Raw genomic sequence first — 15,478 nt, 5'->3', positions numbered from 1 at the left:
AACAGCTCCATGAAAAACCTGAAAGTCTGAACTCCAATAGCTCCAATAAAAAACCCTTAATGATGAGGGAAGGGGAACAGCACCAGGGTGTAAGATTCCCCATTTCCAACTCAAATCCCAAAACCCAAGGACACCTGCCCGCCCCTGCAGACCCTCTTTCTCCAAACACATTCCAGAGACTCCCTGAATTCACCACTGTCTCAGAAACCAGCACACTGTGAGCAGTTAAAGCAAACAATGGAAAAGAACAGAGGAAATGATCTGTGTTTTTTAAATCTCTTTATTGTAAATAGAGGCTGATGGCTCTTTATGCCCAAGTGCACAGAGTACACAACATACAGCACAAGCTGACATACACTGCAGCTTTTTAAACCTGAAAGAAAACACATTAGAAGGCAGCAGAGCAGGGAAGTTTACAAGCAGATGGGTGACATCCACATCAGCAAACACTAAATACAGAGGCAGCCTGCCAACAGTGCTCAGGGACCAAGGAGCAGCGGGGACAGGGGGAGGTGGCACTGGCAGTGCCCCAGCACCTTCCAGAGGGGCACAGGGTGAGGGTTGGGGACATCTCCCCAGGCCAGGTGGGTCCTGGCCATGCTGCTGCTGATGCCTCTCATCCCACAGCTGCTCCTTGTCCCCCTGGCACCGGGGCCAGGCTTCCCAACCATCACCCACTGCCGGGAAGGGGACGCCTGACAGAGGTGGCAGCTCCAAGGTCACAGCCAGTGTACACAAATAAGCTACCCAGGTTGGGTTTAAGCCATTTTTTGCCCATTTTCCAGTTTCCCCCACTGCTGGCAGAGGAGATGGAGCAGGTTTTTTGCCAGAGTGATCCTTTCTCTCTGCACTGACCCATTAGTCCCACGGGTGGCCCCACCACTGCTCACTGAAGGTGACAGCAGCCACCACCACCAAACACGTGGGCAGAAAAATCACAGGGTTGCAGAAACACACCCCCCCTCATGGTAAAATGCTCTCCAAGGTGCCAGGCCAACATTCACACCTCCAAACCCACCACACCTCCACCTGCCCAGCCCACGACACCAGCTCTGCTCCCCGACAACACAAGCTGCTGCTAAATCAAAAGTATTGAAAAAAACCCCAACCCCGTTGTGCAATTGTTGTTTATCTGGGTATTTGCACGCCCAGTGCCAAGGAAATCAGGTGATTTCAAGGAAATGCCTGGCACAGGCACCTGCCAGGAGAGTGTGGGCTCACTTGGCATCACCCTGGCCCTGCACTCAGGGCTCAGCAGGACCTGGTGTGGTGGGTATGATTCACCCTCAGGGCAATGATCTGACCACAAATCTGCTGCTGCTCTGCTCTGGACACCTGTGTTTTAAAAACACACCCTTTCAAAGGCTAAAATGCAGAGGAAAAGGCTCAAGTCAAGCTTTAATTAAAGCACCAAGGCACAAACACTGCTGTGAGCAGGGAAGGATTGAAGCTCCATCCCATGGCCAAAACAAGGACCCACTCCATGGGAATAAGGGACCCCCACAGCCACTGATCCAAACTGATTTTTCAGCAGTTAGCCCTGATTTTTTTAGCAGTGATTAAACAAAAAAAGCCACGACCACCAACAGACAAACAGCGACATTCACAATTCCCAGCAGGTAAAAATATATTTTTGTCTCCTTACAACCATTAACTACTCGATGACAACGAACATAATCAACTCTTTAGCAAGTTATCACAGCATGTTGTGCAGAAACACCCTACAGTACATTTTCTACCCCTTTTTTTTTTCCTTTTTTTTCCCCCCACAGAGCAGGAGGTTTTTTGGTGGGAGCTGCCAGCCCAACACGGGGGTTTGTGCGTTTAGAGCTTTTTTCAGAGCGTGACAGCAAAAAAAAACTATCATGGACGGGCTCTAAATCTTCCTTCAACGTTTTTTTTTTTTTTCTGGTTTATTCCTAAGTAAAAAAATGTTTAAAACCCAAGGCCAGATGGTTGAAGCAAACCTGCCCCCCAGGGGTTAAAAGCCTGAGGAGCAAAACTACTAAAATTCAATTTCTCGCCACCAAATTTCCTCTTCCTGTGGCACAATTGCTTTAGATTATGACGTGCTTCTGCTCCTCAGGAATCCTAAGGGGTCAGGATTAGTGCCTTGGTCTCCTCTAACTCAGTTTTATCAAATTAAAGCTCTGGGATTGCTTAGAACAACCAGGTTTGAGCTCAAAATGCTCAGGCTTCAGGGCTGCTGAGCTCCTCCACAGCCAGGGCACAGATTTCCCTAATTATGGGTATATCCAGCATTTATTTATGCATTTAAAATAAGCAAATTCTGCTCAGATAAATCCTAGAGTCAACTGGAAACAGCAGGTCCAGAACAGCCTCCTGCTCTGTACCCAAACACTCCTTTTTTCACCCAACCTGAGGGTTTTGCCCTTATTGCAAGAACAGCTGGAGTGGGGTAAAATGGGAGTTTGGCAAAATGGAAGTCAAGGCTTGAGGAGAAAACTATAAATTTGGGGTTTGGGGGGGATTTAAGTCAGACACAGCCAGACACAACTGCACCATATGTGCTCTAAACACTAAAAAAACCAGCTTAAAATGTGAAAGGCAGCATTAGACATAGGTAACATTCACAGCTGATTCACAGGCAAGTTAAAAGCTTGTTGTGGGCTTAAAATTTGGTATATTAAAAAGCCAACTGGTAAAAATCTTGTGCTTCCTCCAAACCCTGCCCAAGGGCTCCACTGTTCCCAGACACTAAGCAGAGCCATGTTTTTGGGGGTAATGGATAAACCATCCACAAAATGCAGGAAAAATGAGAGGAGATGAGGTTTAGGTCAGGATGCAAACCTAAAGTAGGGCTTGAGGTGGGATTTAAAAGCACTGGCTGCTGTGCTGCTTCCAGAGAGGGACAGGAGGTTTTATTCCATCTGTCCCTCACAGGAGGCATCCCGTGGGATGTGCTGACCTGGAAATGGGATGTGCTGTTACATCCCAAGCAAAAGCCTTCCCAAGCAGAGGAACAGGCTCAGACTGGGGGGACCCACATCAGCAGTTCTGGAAACAAAGTTAAACTGGAGCTCTTTGGGCAGCTGAACGACACATAATTGTGCTTGAACTTGGAAATAACTTGGAAATGGTAACAGATAAATAAAAACTCGGGGATTTTGTCTGGTAGTGCCTTTTCCAAAGAAAATCTGACTCAGCCAGTAAGAACATGACTCTTTTGTCATCACACTGTGGTTAGTTTTTGGCATCTAACCAGGAGGAAAGATCCCAAAAGCCCAGGGATATGTTGGCTCATTAAAAGCAGCTTGAAAAAGCTCCATAAATGAATTTTCTCCAATCTCATGGACAGACATTCCAGCATTTGGAAAGAAAAGACACAGGCAAAGACACACTCTAAAAACTCTAAAAACTCAGTTCAGGGCGAGTACTGGCCGAAGGGGCTCACTGTGCTCCGGGGATGCTCCAGTCCCAGGGCTCCTCCTGGCCATGGAATTCCCAGCAGGATCCAAGGGGAAAGCACGAACCTCTACACTGTTAAATTGGCCATCCTCTGCAAAGAAAAGACAAAGAGCTGAGGTCACACCAAGGAAGTCAGGAGATGGTAAAGCAGGTGACAGCTCAGCGCCGGGGATGGACGGACACACTGACAGCAGGATCCAACCAGCTCCAGGGAACTGCTCTATGTGACAGGAACCACCTGAGGACTGACTTATTTCCTCCCAGCCAAGCACACAACGAGCTGTTTCACACTTTGCATCACCCTTTATCCTCTTGCCAAGCCCCCCATCACAGCCTGAGATCACACAAGCTCAGTGGAGAACCTCAGGAGTAATGAAGCAGCTTGGTCACTCACTTTTATTTACCTTCTCCCTAGGAAAACACACTTTCAGAACAACACCAGAACCGTTACAGCAATCTTTTGCATATTAACCACATTAAATACTTATATATTTAAAATTTCTTCCACTGCCTCATTCAGGGTCCAACTGGCAGCAGGAACGTGCTCAAATCACAGCCTGGATTTCCCACAGCTGCCCTTCATGCAATGTCTCAGGGTAAAGAAAATCCTCACAGGGCTCAAGTGCCTGCTCATGCAGCACTTTGGGACTGCAAACCCATGTGTGAATCAGTATCTGCAATTTGTCATTACCTGAGCAGCTCTGTTTTGCAACAAAAAAAAAAAAAGACCTACATATTTTCTATTTACAACTGAAAAAAAAAAATTAAAATAAATTATAGAAACCCAGAATGGTTTTGGTTGAAAGGGACCTTAAAAATCATCTCATTCCAACCCCCTGTCATGGGCAGGGACATCCTCCACTAGACCAGGTTGCTCCAAGCCCTGTCCAACACTTCCAGGGATGGGGCAGCCACAGCTTCTCTGGGCATGGCTCTTTGCCACAACATGTTTGTAAATACCATGATGGAGAGAGACAGAACAGCCACATTGAGAAAACTGTTGGAAGAGCTTCACTTCAAGGGCAAAATGCAAATAAAGCAAAAAGATATATATCCAAACAGCCAAATTAATTCCAGCAGGAATTTCTCAGGTGCAGAGGCTGAGCTCCCTCACCTGGTAGAGAGGGGCCAAATCCTCTGGCCCCTCTCCATGGGGACCACCCTGCCAGGGTGGAACAGGAAGGAGAAAAATCCCCTCCCAAACTGGAATCCTCTCTCAACCCTTATATCTGGAAACTGAGCCAGCTACTGCTTTACTTTCTTGCCCTAATCCCAGCTCTCCCTTTGACACCACAGCACCAGGAGCAGAGGATCTGCCCAAAGCCATCCCAGACCACAATCCTCCTGAAAAATCCCTACAACCAGTACCACACCCAGGCAGAGGGGAGACACATGTGGGACCCTGCACTGCTCCCTGGCTGAGCCCAGCAGCACCAGTGTGGAGCCACCCCATGTCCCAGCCCAGGGATGGAACAAAAAGCACCAGTAAACCCAGTTGGAGCCCCTGGATCAGTGGGCTCAGCAGGGCAATATATTCCTCCCCCACTGTTGTCCCCCTTAAAGGCAGGTTTTATACAGCAAAAGATTCCCTTCTGCTCCATGCATTTGCCTTTGCCCAAAGTGGTTTCCATGCAACATTAATCAAGAGAAGTCCTACTTACTAACCCAAAAGAGAGCACACAGAAGCTGCTTGCAGTGGTTCTCAGGGGGAAGCATTTCCCACTGGAGGCTGCAAAGGAAGAGAGAAGCACAGGAGAGCTCACAGTGCGTTTTAAAGGAGATTTTAAAGAGTAAAAGCAGCAAAGCAATGATGGGAAGAAGTGAAGCATCCCCAAAATTTCATGTTAGCCCAGGGCAGGCTTGTATCACAGCAGGAGCTGCTACTACATGGACACTGTGTGCTGCAGCACCTGGACACCTCCTCACCCCACTGCTCATCCCAAGGGCTCCATTCAGGCAAGAGATCCCAGGACAGCACAATCCCTACAGCCTCACAGCCCCAGAACCCAGGGCTGACTAAATGCTCCTTCATCCCAGAGCTGTCAGGGCTTCCAGATCACAACTGCAAACTGGGAGAAGTTGGGCTGGGGATCCCCATCCTGGGACTGCCCAACAGGAAACACCCCCAAATTCAGACCATGAGCTGTCTGGGTCTTCTCCAGCCCAGGCTCCTCATCCACACCTGCTGTGGGACAAACCCACCCCAGCACAAAGCCCACTTCCCACTGGAGCCCTGGGATTTTGGGGATGCCCAAGTCAAGCCTCACCAAGTATGAAAACACTGGTGTTGTATCACCCCTTCTTTTACTCCCTGGGCTCTTACTCTGCTAACAGGGAGGAGAACAAGAAGCTGGGCTCACTGAAGAGCTTGGAAAACTCCAACCTCTACAACATCCAGGAGTATTTATAACCTCAAACTGCTGCAATTTGGGCACCCAAAGGGCCCAGACTTTGCTCAAGAGGCTGCTGACGTTGGGATCTGCAGGGAAATGGGCACCAATACTATCCCAGAGGCAAAGATTTCCTACCAAGTCGCTCTGGGGCTGGAGCAACACTTGGCTGAAGTAAAAAAATCAGGACAAAAAGGGTATTTGTAACTCCTTCCAATCAGGTTTTAGCCAGAAAGCAGGATCCCCCCAGAATGAACCACCCTGTGGCACTGAGGGAAACTTGCCTGCACAGAGCCTGATTTTGAAAGCCTGTGGCACCAGAATTTTCGTTTCATGGAGGGAGGGGGACGTTCACATTTTAGTGGGGGTTGCTTTTCGTGATTTTTTATTTTTTTTTCTGAAGGGAGTCCAATCCAGGATGATTTCCATGCAGAGACAGCGCTCAACACCCCGGGAACGGTCTGGACTGCAGAGAGGACCACGCACAGCCCGGGTGGTGGTGGGGAAGGGGAGCACAGGGAAGGTACCACCTGGACACTGACTTCCAGCTGCAGCTGGTCAGCCCCATCTCGAGCTTCCAGGGATGGGAAAGGCCCCAGCAGGTCGAGAGGTTTGCTCCCAAGGCTGTGATGCCGCGGGCGCTTTACCGTGTCCGCGCTGGCCCGGGGTAAAGCTGTTCCTCCTCATCCTGACAGGGCTGGCTGCTGGGGAGCTCGCTCTGATGGTCCCAGATGGAGGGAATCACACAAGGAACGAAAAGGTGGAACCACAGTTTAAAAGCACATCACACACTCTGGCATCCCCGCCCTGAATCTCTCCTCAGTGGGGCAGTGGCTCGGTGACCCCACTCCGGGTTGTGCCTCCCCCAGCTGAGCACCAGTGTGGGAAACAACTAAATCGGCTTGGAGACAACTGGAAAGTGCTTTTTTTTAGCAGTTTTACTTCCCTTTGGCATTTCTGTTTTGCTTAGGTGGCTCTGTCTGGGTTTGTTTGGGTTTGGGGGTTTTATTTATTTATCGATCAGTTTAAAGGAGGGGAAAAAAAAAATAAGCAAATAGAAGCCTCTCCCTTCTTTGTGCTCCTTTTCCCCCAAGCAGCAGTGATGCCCAAGCAAAGCAAAGAACAGAAATAACCTCCAAGTTTTCCAATGATTTCAACTCAGGGATCACACACGAGTGCAAAAGTGATAAATCCCAGAGTGGTTTGGGTTGGAAGGACCTTCAAACATCATCTGGTCCTGTCCCCTGCCATGACAGGGACAGTGCCCAACTGGAAACCACCAGCATGGGACCAGCCACAGAAATCTTGCTGAATATCCTCATTTTTAGGATTTGCACTCAGCTGGACTGAGCTCCACAAACCCTCCAGCCACAGCTGCAGGTTCCCAGTTTCTCCACTCCCTCGGCATCAGGGACAAAAAAATAACCATATCCCAGGCAATCAGCCCAATAGCTCTTTATAAAATACAACAAGGGCAGCTAAAAGCCTAAATATACCAAAACCACTTAAGATGTGATGTATTTAGATTCCCTGTGAACCAGCCGAGCAGAGCTGGTTTGTGCTCTTTAATTGGGGGAGCTAATTAGAGGTAATGACTGAGGCATTCCCTGACAGACCAGTCCCTCTGCAAAACAGGGTTTGCAAAAGCAAGAACCTAAAATAGCAGCAACTTCCACGGATTTAGCAAGTTCCATACTTTGCTGAACAAGGTGGATGGTCAAACAGTTATTTAAGTAATGGGAGAGGATTTCAGAGAGAGAGAAAACTCATCAAGACAAGGAGAAAAATCCACTTTAAACCTTTTGGCAAGTCTTTTTGAAATCATCACAATTAATACGAACAAGCACCACCAACAAACACCTCATTGAAAACTGAGAACGAGACCTGGAATTTAAAAATCTATGTCCTAAATGTGTCCATTCTGCTTCCTACAATAGCTCTGGAAAAATCTCCCCCCCTGGCCTGGGAAGCATATTAATTCTGCCTACAATTAATTCTGCTTTGGGGGATTATTATGAAGTGAGTCTTTCTGCTCACTGAAAGCCCATCAGCCATTTCTAGCAGGTGTTTAGGAGTCTCAGTTCAGTGATTTATTTTTGCAAAAGGTAAAAAGCCAGATGTGTGCACCAAGACTTACTGAGTTCAGGGAGGGTTTGTCACGGTGGGTGTTCACTGCTTCCACATTCAGGGTATGGTCTCCACTTTACAACCTTTACCAAAAGGAAGAGGAGTTTTTATGAGTAAGTTACTAAATAAGCAATTTTATTTTTTTTTAATATTGAAAACAGCATGGAAAGTGAGCGGGATTAAATTTATTATTTTATTGTTTAAAATAAACCAGCTCATAAATAAATACACAGTTCACCCTATGAACAGAATTTTACAGAATTAACTGCTCTGTGGCTTTGACTGTGAGAGCACAGCCCTGGGTTATTTGGGCTACAGGTCTGAACAGAAAAGCCATTTTTACTGACTGCACCCCAGAGCCAACCCCAAATCTGGAGGCACAAACAGCCTCCCTCATCCACAGGGAAAACCCACAACTACTACTTGTTTACAGGAGAGGCCAGGGGAGAACACCCTTCACCCCCACATCTCCCCCCCACTGTCCCCCCAACACCCCAGAACGCTTTCATATGTTAACCAGGTAATAACCTGTTTATAATTCCCTTTTACAGTATGGCCAGGTGCTGCCACACAGGGACACAGCCCTGCCCATCAGATCCACACACACAAACCAGGGAAAAAAAATGAAAATAAAGCCAATATTTACCGTAGGCAACAGGAGTGAGCTTGAGGATGGTGTGGAGGGGGCAGCGCAGGTAGGGCAGCTCATCTAGGACAGAGAAGGTGTTATGGGGTCACCTGTGCCCAGGCAGGTGATGCCACAGCCCCCCTGTCCCCTCCCCAGCCCCACAGCAGCAGGATGGGACCAGCCCTGGTCTGGTTGAGGGTGTCCCTGCTCCTCACAGAGGGGTTGGACCAGACCCTTTTAAGGGTCCCTTCAACCCAAACCATTCTTTGATTCGATGAAAAGTGTTCTGGAAGCCATCTAGGGATTAGGGAGTGTGGCTGGTACCCAGACATTCAGCCATCTACACCAGAGACAGACATAGAAATAAAGAAAATTGTACTTGGAAATAACACCGTAGCCCAGTCTGGCAAATTACAGCCATCCTTGAGGCCCAGATGGCTCAGGATCCTTCAACAATTGGCAGGTTAAGGGTTGAACTCAATGATCTAAAAGTTCTTTTCCAACCTAAACAATTCCCTGATTCCACTTCCAGCCAGAGGAAACCTCTCCAGCAGCACAGGGGTGGGAAATCACCGCAGCAAGAGCTGCCACAGACCCACAGGAGTTTCATTTGAAATGGTTTTAAAAGTTTATAAACCTTATTAGAAGCTTATTCACCTCATTAAAAAGTTTTATTGAACTCTAGTGCCACTCACTGGAGCTTCATAAAGGAGCTTGAAGCAGACTGGAAGTAACTTTCAGGTGTGTGTGCCATGCAAGGGATCAGCATTTCCAGGGATGGAGCATTCCTGCCAACCCTTCCAGGCTACTGAGCCATCACAAAAAACTTTACATTAAAAAAAAAAATAGTCCCCTACACATTCTGTGAGTGCTTCTGCTGAAAACAGCTCCAGAACCAACAGCAGGAAAAATCTGCATTTCTCCCACCACTGCACTGCTGAAATGCAATGGTTAAAGCATTTCTGAAATGTTTGTTTTCCTTCTTTTTCTTCAGCAGCTCGTCCCTTGTGGGGGGACAAAAAAAAAAAAAAAAAAAGAAATCAAACCAGCAATTACAAGCCACCCTCCCAAAAACCCTGTGAAGGAAGCAGTGAGAGAAGCCAGCCCCCAGAATCATCCATTTATTTTTGTACCTGCACTCTTGTCAAGAAAATAAGCCAACAGGCACCTCATAACTGCCTGGTGGGAGATAACGAGGACGTTGCCTTGTCGTTCCAGCTCCATAATTACTGGCTCCAGGCGCTGGACCAAGTCCTGGTAGGACTGGAAAAGAAACCAGGAATTCTTCAAGGGGGGTTTTGTAAACAGAGGGTTAGAGCAGAAGTGGCAATTAGCAGTGTCACATTCAGGAAAATATCAGCTAAAGTATCAACTGGATGTGGTAAATATAGTTTAAAAAAAACCCAAACAAACAGCAGAAGGTGAAACTTAGTGTCAGAGCCCTCAGACTGTGGGAGCATTCAGATTATTGGTTACTCAACGAGTGAAAAACCCAAATAAAATAGCAAATGATTCAGGTTGTGAAGTAAACCCAGAAACTCCAGACCACAACCACAATCATTTCCCTTCTCAGATGGTTTTTCAGTGACAATTCAGGCCTTGGCCAAACCCCCTCTGTGTCCAAGGGGAGCATCCCAGGACTCAGCAAGCAGCCCAATTAATTGATTGGAACCATCACCTGCACACCACAGCGAAGGAAATCAATAAACCTTCCCTCAAAAAGAGAACTAGGGACCCTAATGCTTTCAGTTTCTCATATAATATTGGCAGAAAAAGTTAAAATTGAGTCAAATCTTTCAATTCTACACGTGTTTGTTTTACTCTGCTGTGTATTATTGTTATTTCTTAAAAGGTTTTCACCTCGCCTCCAGGATAGCGATAAAGATATTTCTCTTGATCCCTCATTGCAAACTCCTCTGGATACTTGGCTTCGATTTCTGCATAGGTCATCTCTTCACAGACCCCCTGAGGGAAGACAGACTTGTTACCATAAACCTCACTTCGGAGGTCCAAAAACCCAACAGGAAGGAAGGAGAAGCAGAAGGCTGAGATCAGGGATCCCTTTGTGTGATGGGGATGTCAGGTGTTGCATCAGACACAGCCCTGCTCCCAGTCTGTGTGCCAGGGTGCTTTGAAGAGGACAGGTTTTGGTTTTCTCTCAAAACCCATGTTTGCCAGGGGTGAAAACGAGCCTTTACTTCCACAGCAACAACCCTGCAATTTCCTGAGAGAACCAGAGTGGGAGCAGCAACCTTTGCCCACCCAGCAGGGTGTGACAGATGCCTGAGATGTTCAATATTATTTTCTTCCCCCACACCAGCTGGAACATCCCCAGCAAGGTCTGGCAGCTCCAAACACCATCAGCCCTGTACTAAACTCACCCCAAAACCTCATCACCATGGCTGGGGTCCACGATACATACATAAATAAGCAGAAAATAGGTGATTTTATCATGATTAATTTGGGTTTTTTAAGCATTATTTTCCACCTAGAAAAGCCAAAGGGATTGACCAGCACTTCACTCACAGCATCAAAACCGTCCCAAACCTCATCACGATGGCTGGGGTCCATGAGATATAAAGAAATAAGCAGAAACAGGTGATTTTATCATGATTAATTTGGGTTTTTTAAGCATTATTTTCCACCTAGAAAAGCCAAAGGGGTTGACCAGCACATCGCTCACAGCATCAAAATCATCCCAAACCTCATCACGATGGCTGGGGTCCAACAGGAAACAGGTGATTTTATCGTGATTAATTTGTTTTTTAAACATTATTTTCCACCTAGAAAAGCCAAAGGGATTGACCAGCACATCGCTCACAGCATCAAAACCATCCCAAACCTCATCACGATGGCTGGGGTCCAACAGGAAACAGGTGATTTTATCGTGATTAATTTGTTTTTTAAACGTTATTTTCCACCTAGAAAAGCCAAAGGGGTTGACCAGCACATCGCTCACAGCATCAAAACCATCCCAAACCTCGTCACCATGGCTGGGGTCCAACAGGAAACAGGTGATTTTATCGTGATTAATTTGTTTTTTAAGCATTATTTTCCACCTAGAAAAGCCAAAGGGGTTGACCAGCACTTCACTCACAGCATCGATCTCGTTGAGAATCTTCCACTGCTCGTACAGGACCCCCAGGGACTCGGCCGTCTGGATCGTCCTCTTCAGCTGGCTCGTCCACACCTTCAGATCCACAATCTCCTGCTCCTCGATGAACTTCTTCAGCGCTTGGGAAAACTGGGAAAAGCAAAAGGCTCAGGGGAGGTTAGGAGGGAGAGCAGGGTAGTTTAAAAGCATCACTTCAAGGGCCCGTGGCGGTCGCGGCAAGATCCGGCTGCCCCGCGCCGGGGGGGGACGCAGGGCCCGGCCCTGACCCTGCTCACACAACACAGACACAGCAACCAGGTGCTGCCAGGCACATACCTGCTTCCCACGAGGTGACAGACCAGAATCCCCACCAATCTTGCCAACAAGGTTATATTCACTCTCACCATGTCGGCAAAGGTAGATGGTGCGTGGCTGGACATGAATGTTCATTAGGTAATAGACGATTTTACTCTGGATGTAATCCTGGACTCTGTTTACTAGGAACCGCTGGCCCACATTGATCACTTTAATGAAGGAAAGATCTCTGGAGTCAACATAAAATAAGAACACCCACACGACTGGTTTTACAAACGAAGCACGTGCCACCTGCGGGTGTAACCCAGCTATTTATGCTCTAGGAAAGGCACCAGCACTGCCCCTGGTCACTCCAGCAGATGGGAGAGACGCTGAACTGCTGGGCTTCAAAATGCTTCCCTGTGAGGGTGGTGGAGCCCTGGCACAGTTTGCCCAGAGAAGCTGTGGCTGCCCCATCCCTGGAAGTGTTTAAGGCCAGGTTGACGGGGCTGGGAGCAACCTGGGATAGGGGAAGGTGATCTTTAAGGTGCCTTGCAACCCAAACCTTTCTGTGATCCTGTGATCACACTAGAGAAAAACTCCTTTCAAATCACTCGGGACCCATGATATCACCTTCATACAGTCACACTTTGGGAGAGCAGAGGCTCCAGCAGACACATTGGAGTGTTCTGAGCCACAGACAGCAAGACAGCTCGTGTGCCCAAGCACAAAGTGCAGCCCAGGGATTTCCTTACTTGTCATCAGCATCGGGATCCAGAGGCTGGTAGGTGACCTTGTAGCACTCTATCCTCTTCAAGAAATCGTCCATCACATTCTCTCGGTGTCTCTCTGGGTAGTCGGGGCTGGAAACTTTCACCTCCTGGTCAACACACAGTGTGGCTTTGTGAGAGCAAAGCAAACTCAAGAGGGAACAAAAGCAACGCTGAATAAGGTTATTCTTCTCTTTTGCAACAAACCACATTGTTGACGCGCCCTGAGGAAAAACCTGCTCCTGGAGAGGAAACAAAGGGCGACTCTGAAGGCACTGAAGTGCTTGGCCCTGGCAGACACATTGTGAGCTCTGCCCTCCCTCACCAACACATAACACTTCAAGGTCAAACATTCCTCAGCTTCATTTGATTTCCACATTCTCACATAACGGCTCCTTTAGCTTTTTATAAACCTGCAAACCCCAGCTGCCTGTTCCCAAGGTGAAATGGAAGAGCGAGGCGTTTGCGGACAATCCCCCTAAGCCACCAGAGCCCATGACCTTGCACTGAGTTGGCACAGCAGCTGAGCCTGGAAAAGGCAGGACGCACCAGGATATTGGCAGCAATGACCTCTGGATCATCACAGACAGACTCCACAAAAAACACCTAGGGAGAAGGCAGGGAAGCACATTTCAGAGAGGCAAGAACTGCACCCTGAATCAACACTTGAGAGCTGCTGCCCCGGGGAGCCACAGTGTCCCTGGGTGCAGCAACCACAAATCAAACACAGGAGCACTACCTTGAAAGCATTTTCCTTAGCAAAATTTAGGATCAGGTCCCGTCGCTCTCGAGTTGTGTTGGTGGCATCAAACACCTATCAGAAAAAGAGTAGCAATAAGCAAGTTTATCCAAGACTTTTAAACCAGCCCCAAGTCAGGTCCCCAAACACCCCGGGCAGCTTTGAACTACCCCAGTGGAAAACTGTTTGGTGCAGAGGAATCTTACAGCTATTTGCCCGCACTCCTCCAGCAGATAAGCCTTCACATCTTCCAGAGCCACCAAAGCACATTGTCTGTGGGACAGAAACAGGGATTGTCAGAGCTCATGGAAAGCATTCCCACAGCAAAGCCTCTGAACCACCAGGAGGGATTTAAACACCTCTCTCCCATCCCTGCATCTTCCCAAGAGGCCCAGAGATCACAAGGCACCTGCATCTACAACCTGCTCCATCACCTGACACTCGCAGCCCAAAGTGAACAACAACCCTCCCACGCACATCCCCTCTGGCAGGATCCCTGTGCTGTTCCCTCCTGCTTCCACAGGCACTAGATGTTATTCTGTGCTCCTCAAACACAGAGCCTGCCAAGAGCTGAGTGTCCCCAGCCCAGCCCAGCCCCCAAAACCAACTCACTTGCGGATTTCCATGGCTTCCTTGTTGTCGTGCCTGAAGAAGTCGTAGGACTTGTAGGACTTCACCGCCTCGCGCCGGTACACCCCTAAATTAAACACTTCACACACAAGAGAGGAGGAGGAGGGCATGAGGCTGATGGAATTTCACTGACAGATCTCCCGGCAAAGGGCAAAAAAACATCCTCACACAGACACACACACACACCCACCTTTGGTGGGCACCCCGATCCAGTTGAGGTAGCGGGTGAGCTTCTTGGACATGTAGGTCTTGCCACGGGCGGGGAGCCCGATCATCACGATCAGGGGGGAGTTGGTCATGTAGGAAGCCCATGCTGCAAAAAAAAAAAAAACAAAACAAAACCCACCCCAAAACAGCAGCATCAGCGGCACCGCAGAGCAAAAAGCGACACCCGACCCAAAGCCACCCCATCTCCGGATGGAAACCACCTCCGTGCATCTCCTAACGGGCTCTCGCGCATCCCATAATGAGCTCGCGCTCTGTCCCCGCGGCTAATTAAGTGCTGGGACCACTCTGTGGTCTCCCAGGTGTTCGCTAATGAGGCGGACCAGGAACACCGCTGCCTAATGGGGCTGAAACGCGGCTTTTAGCGCTAAAAGTGTTTACCGACCGGGGCAGGAGCCGCCAAGGGCGAAAGAAAGATGTTTTTAAAAAGATGTTTTTAACAAACCGGTCACGTTCTCTCAGCAAACAGCCAGGGCAGGCTCTGAAAATGCCCGGGGAGAGGCAAGTCGGGGGGAAAAGGGGGATGGGGATGGATAGAGCATCCAGGAGGCTGAAGAGAAGGAGGATGGGGGCGAGCGGGGCAAGGTGACCCCGAGGAGGAGGGAGACAGGGCGGGCAGGGTTCGGGCACCCCCGGTGCGGGTCCCGCGCGGGAGGAACACGCGTTTTCGGGAAGGCGCGCGGTTCCCCCCGCGGTGCGCGCAGCGCTCCACTCACACAGAACCCCCCCGCGATATTTAATTGCCTTGAGGACAATGCCTTAAGCCGCATCCCTCCATCCCTCCCCTCGGGCTGGGGTTACTCACAGCACTGCTTCTCGCCGGTCCGGCCCCGCGGGGCCCCGCCGCAGCCCCGGGGCGCCGCCGACATGGCTCCGGCACGGCCGCGGCTCCGCGCCGCATGCAAACGAGATGCAAATCCGCTATGCAAATGAGCGCCGGGCGCGCGGGAAAAAGGGGGCGGCCGAGGGGCGGGTCCGCGCCGCGCGTGCGCTGTATGCAAATAAGGTGGGGCGGGGGGGCGGCTATACAAATGAAGGATACATTGTTATGCAAATGAGATGGGCGGTGACGCCTCGCGCTGTGCAAATGAATACACACAGTTGTCCGTCTCTATGCAAATGAGGGGCGGTGCTAGCCGGCACTATGCAAAT

General features: G+C 49.0%; 1 protein-coding gene across 1 annotated transcript; it reads right to left on the bottom strand.

The window, feature by feature from the left end:
* Positions 1-266: 266 nt before the first annotated feature.
* On the bottom strand, positions 267-15,230 carry PFKFB2 (6-phosphofructo-2-kinase/fructose-2,6-biphosphatase 2). Its single transcript, XM_032710471.1, is given in 16 exon segments — positions 267-3,520; positions 5,095-5,158; positions 7,957-8,009; positions 8,012-8,029; positions 8,593-8,655; positions 9,708-9,837; positions 10,435-10,539; positions 11,672-11,818; positions 12,005-12,212; positions 12,718-12,842; positions 13,282-13,338; positions 13,472-13,546; positions 13,678-13,744; positions 14,084-14,180; positions 14,292-14,414; positions 15,132-15,230. Coding segments are annotated over 15 exon segments (1,359 nt in total). The 5' UTR covers positions 15,196-15,230; the 3' UTR covers positions 267-3,520; positions 5,095-5,131.
* Between the last annotated feature and the right edge of the window lie 248 nt (positions 15,231-15,478).

This window comes from Chiroxiphia lanceolata, chromosome 25 (assembly GCF_009829145.1).
Source record: "Chiroxiphia lanceolata isolate bChiLan1 chromosome 25, bChiLan1.pri, whole genome shotgun sequence".
Lineage (NCBI taxonomy): Eukaryota > Metazoa > Chordata > Aves > Passeriformes > Pipridae > Chiroxiphia > Chiroxiphia lanceolata.
The sequence above is the reverse complement of the archived record's forward strand: the minus strand, read 5'-3'. Positions and strand labels throughout refer to the sequence as shown.